Here is a 3,206-nt window from a genome sequence, read left to right as displayed (position 1 = left end):
AAGCGCCAGAGGTCCGCCGAGGACGCGGGCCAGGGCAGCTCCCGGGCCCCCGGCCATCGCGGGACCTCCGGGGTGGACGCGCCGCCACCATCACCGCCGAGAGACACCTCCCCCCGGCAGCAACACCAGCAGCGGCAGCTACAGGAGCAACAGCAGCAGCAGCAGGAGCAGCCACAGGAGCAGCGCTAGCAGCAGAAGCAGTCGTCGGGCCTCCGCGGACGCTGGAGACCCATCGCCTCAGGGTTAGTGTTATTCTGGCCACACCCCTTATTCTCGGTGCTCCGCTTTGTGCTGAAGGCTCCTTCTCTTTGTTGTCAGGGCTCCTCGCCCAAGCAGTTCTTCCGCCGCCACTGGTTCGCCAGCGGGGGTCCAAGCGTCAGTGGCCTCGGCGACGATGGTGGGTGCGATGATGGGTACGGAGAGCGCAGGTGCGGTGGCTTCCGCAAGCCCAGTGGCGCCCGACTCGACGGCGGCTGGTGCGCCCGACGCGGCGGCGGCTAAGGCGCCGGTGTCGGGCCGCACCTGAGGTGGCAGCGGCGGAGGCGCCGGTGTCAGGCGCAGCCGCACCCAATGTGGCAGCGGCGGAGGCGCCGGTGTCGGGCGCAGCTGCACCTGATGTGGCGGCGACGGGTGCACCAGTGCCGGATGCGGCCGCGTCTGACGCGGCGGCGGTGGGTGCGTCAGCACCCGACACGGTGGCCCTCGAGACCCCAGCTACGGCGACAAGTGCTGCGGCGGCGAGCACAATGGCAACCGAGGTCCCGATGCCTGCGCCAGAAGTCCCTACCTCCAGCTCCGATCCTGTAGCAGAGGAGGAGCTGGAGGTAGTCTTTGGTAGGCAGCTCCTCCAGCTCCAACCCCCGGAGGAGGAAGCGACTCCCCTCCCCCAGGTGCTGGTCCAGGTCCGGCGGTCGATAGTGGAGGCAACCTCCTCCGCCGAGGCGGCCTTCCGGCGGGAGTGGGCTATCCTGGAGAGCGAACGCCAATGCCTCTCCGACTGGCACACCCGCCTGGAAGCGCACACGAAGGCTGAAGCCTCCCATGCTGCGGAAGCTCGGTCCAAACTCAAGGCTGACCAAGAGGCCTACCGAACCAACCTTCGGAAGGTGTTCGACCGAGAGTTTGCAGTATCGAGCCGGGAGAAAGCCCTGGCGTAGCGGGAGGAGACTTTTGCCCTGGAGGTGGTCAGCTTTGCGGCCCAGCGGTCCGATCTTGAGACTCGGCTCGCTGCCCAGCGGTCCGAGCTTGAGACCCGCAGCCAGGGTCTCGAGATCCGCAAGCAGGAGCTGGATGAGCTTTCTGGGACCCTGGCTGGATGGCGGAAGCAGCTGGAGGAGAGGGCCAGCAAGCTGGCTATTGCCGAGTCGGAGCTGGAGGACGATAGGAAGTCCCTTGACAGACGGGAATCCCTCACCGCCAGCATGGAGAAGCAGCTCGAGCGCCAGCACGACTCCCTCAAGAAGCGGAAGGAGTCGGCGGAGAAGAGGAAGGCAGAGCTCGAGGAGAGGCTCCGCGAGGTGGAAACAGCCAAGGCAGCTCTGGACAGCCGGGTCCAGGAGGCGGTCCGGAAGCTGCAGGAGGAGCAGCGCGCGGGGGCCCGGCGGATCGTCGACTGGGCGGGCGAAGCGAGCTTAGCGCTGGTGCCATTTGGAATGAGCCCAATCCAAGTGGCAGAGGCGCCAGCTTCGATTGCTGACGCCCTTCCAGTGCTGAGCTCCGCTTCGGATAGGCTCCGGCGTCTGGAGCTGGTCCTTGCTGGCCAGCTTGAGGTCGAGGGCCGCGAGCTGATCAGGATGGTGGCGGAGCACATTCTGACATGCCTCCGGAGCCACGACCCGACCATCTCGCTATCCCCCGTGCTCGATGGTCCTGTGGCGGAGACGGAGGTCGCCGCTCGGGACAGCGTGCAGGAGGTCGTCGACTTCGTCGCCGCCTACTTCAAGCGGGAACCTGCAGACTCCTAAGTTGCACATTGTACCTCTCTCTTTTTTTTGGTGTTGTGTAACAAACATTGTACTAGTTGGAATTTTAAATAGAAGAAAATTTCAACTTAGCTGTTTGTCGATTGCTCTAGTTGCGGTTTGCAGTACCCCGGCGCCCTGGCCCCCTGGCAGATAGGTTCAGTTGTAAGGACATATCTTCCATCGGAGCCGCAGAAGACACTCCGGACTCCCGTGTGAGGTTGGGCAAGCGTTCTTAGGCGTGTAGGTGTAGCATAGTTCGCAAGCCGAGCGAGCGTCTTGTTTCCTGTGTAGTCGAAAGAACTACAGAGAGGAGAATCAAACTCGCTTGTATGGTAGTAATGATACTGCAACTTAGCTGTTTGACGCATGCAGATTCGATCCATGATGTCTGGATCAAAGCGAATGCTCCGGGCCCCATGGGAGATAGACTCAGTTGTTTTGAGTCTGTCTACCACCGAGACTGGACCTCGATCTGCATGAAACCTTTAAAGCGGATGCCGGGACCCCCTGGTGGGTAGGCTCAATGGTTTGAGGCTGGCTACCCCCAGTCAGGGCTTAACCTGTGTACCACTTCAAAGTTACAGCTGAGTAGCAGGCCCGCGGGACCTATTCTGGACCGGCCCCTAGGCTAGTACGCGGTCCAGAGCTCAAGATGCACAGGTCCAGGCAGTTCAGTGTTTGTTACAGAGCGGTGGAGTGTGTAGGCTTAGGGTGCGGAACCAGGCTAAGGCGCTACACAGGGCTCCGGACCACTCCAGGAAACAACACGACTTTTCCAGACCAGGCTCTAACGCTCCAGACCCTTCCTAGCAGTGGGTGAGGTCACTCTGTCGCACCCGATCCTTTGAGATATGGGGCCAGACCTGCCATGTAGGACTTAGGAAGCCAACTCTTGAGCTAGAACGTGGTCCGAGCCCCTAATTACCCGGCTCTAGGTATTAGAGCACTTGTTACAGGGCGGTGATGTGTGTAGGCTTTGGGTACGGAACCGGCTAAGCGGCTACACAGGACTCCGGACCACACCAGGAAACAAGCACCCCCTCTCCAGAGCAGGTCCCTAGGGGCCTGGACCCCTCTCCAGCAGCAAGAGGGTCTGGATCTGTACGGCAGTCCGGTAACTCAATACAGATCTGAGTTGTAGGGACAGAGTGGAAGTCTGTGCGGGGGTTAGAAAAGTAAAATCTCGAGAATCAGAATGCGAAATTAAATTTTGACACAAAGACAGAACTGGGAGAAAATCTT

General features: G+C 61.2%; 1 protein-coding gene across 1 annotated transcript; it reads left to right on the top strand.

The window, feature by feature from the left end:
- Nucleotides 1-764: 764 nt before the first annotated feature.
- Nucleotides 765-2,180, top strand: LOC120675034 (tropomyosin isoforms c/e-like). Its single transcript, XM_039956123.1, has 3 exons — nucleotides 765-824; nucleotides 1,158-1,640; nucleotides 2,088-2,180. Exons 1-3 carry the CDS (start codon nucleotides 765-767, stop codon nucleotides 2,178-2,180), a joined length of 636 nt encoding a protein of 211 aa, XP_039812057.1.
- The last annotated feature ends 1,026 nt before the right edge of the window (nucleotides 2,181-3,206 follow it).

The sequence above is a fragment of the Panicum virgatum genome, chromosome 5N, assembly GCF_016808335.1.
Source record: "Panicum virgatum strain AP13 chromosome 5N, P.virgatum_v5, whole genome shotgun sequence".
In the NCBI taxonomy this organism is placed as follows: domain Eukaryota; kingdom Viridiplantae; phylum Streptophyta; class Magnoliopsida; order Poales; family Poaceae; genus Panicum; species Panicum virgatum.
This window is presented reverse-complemented; position numbering and strand designations above follow the sequence as displayed.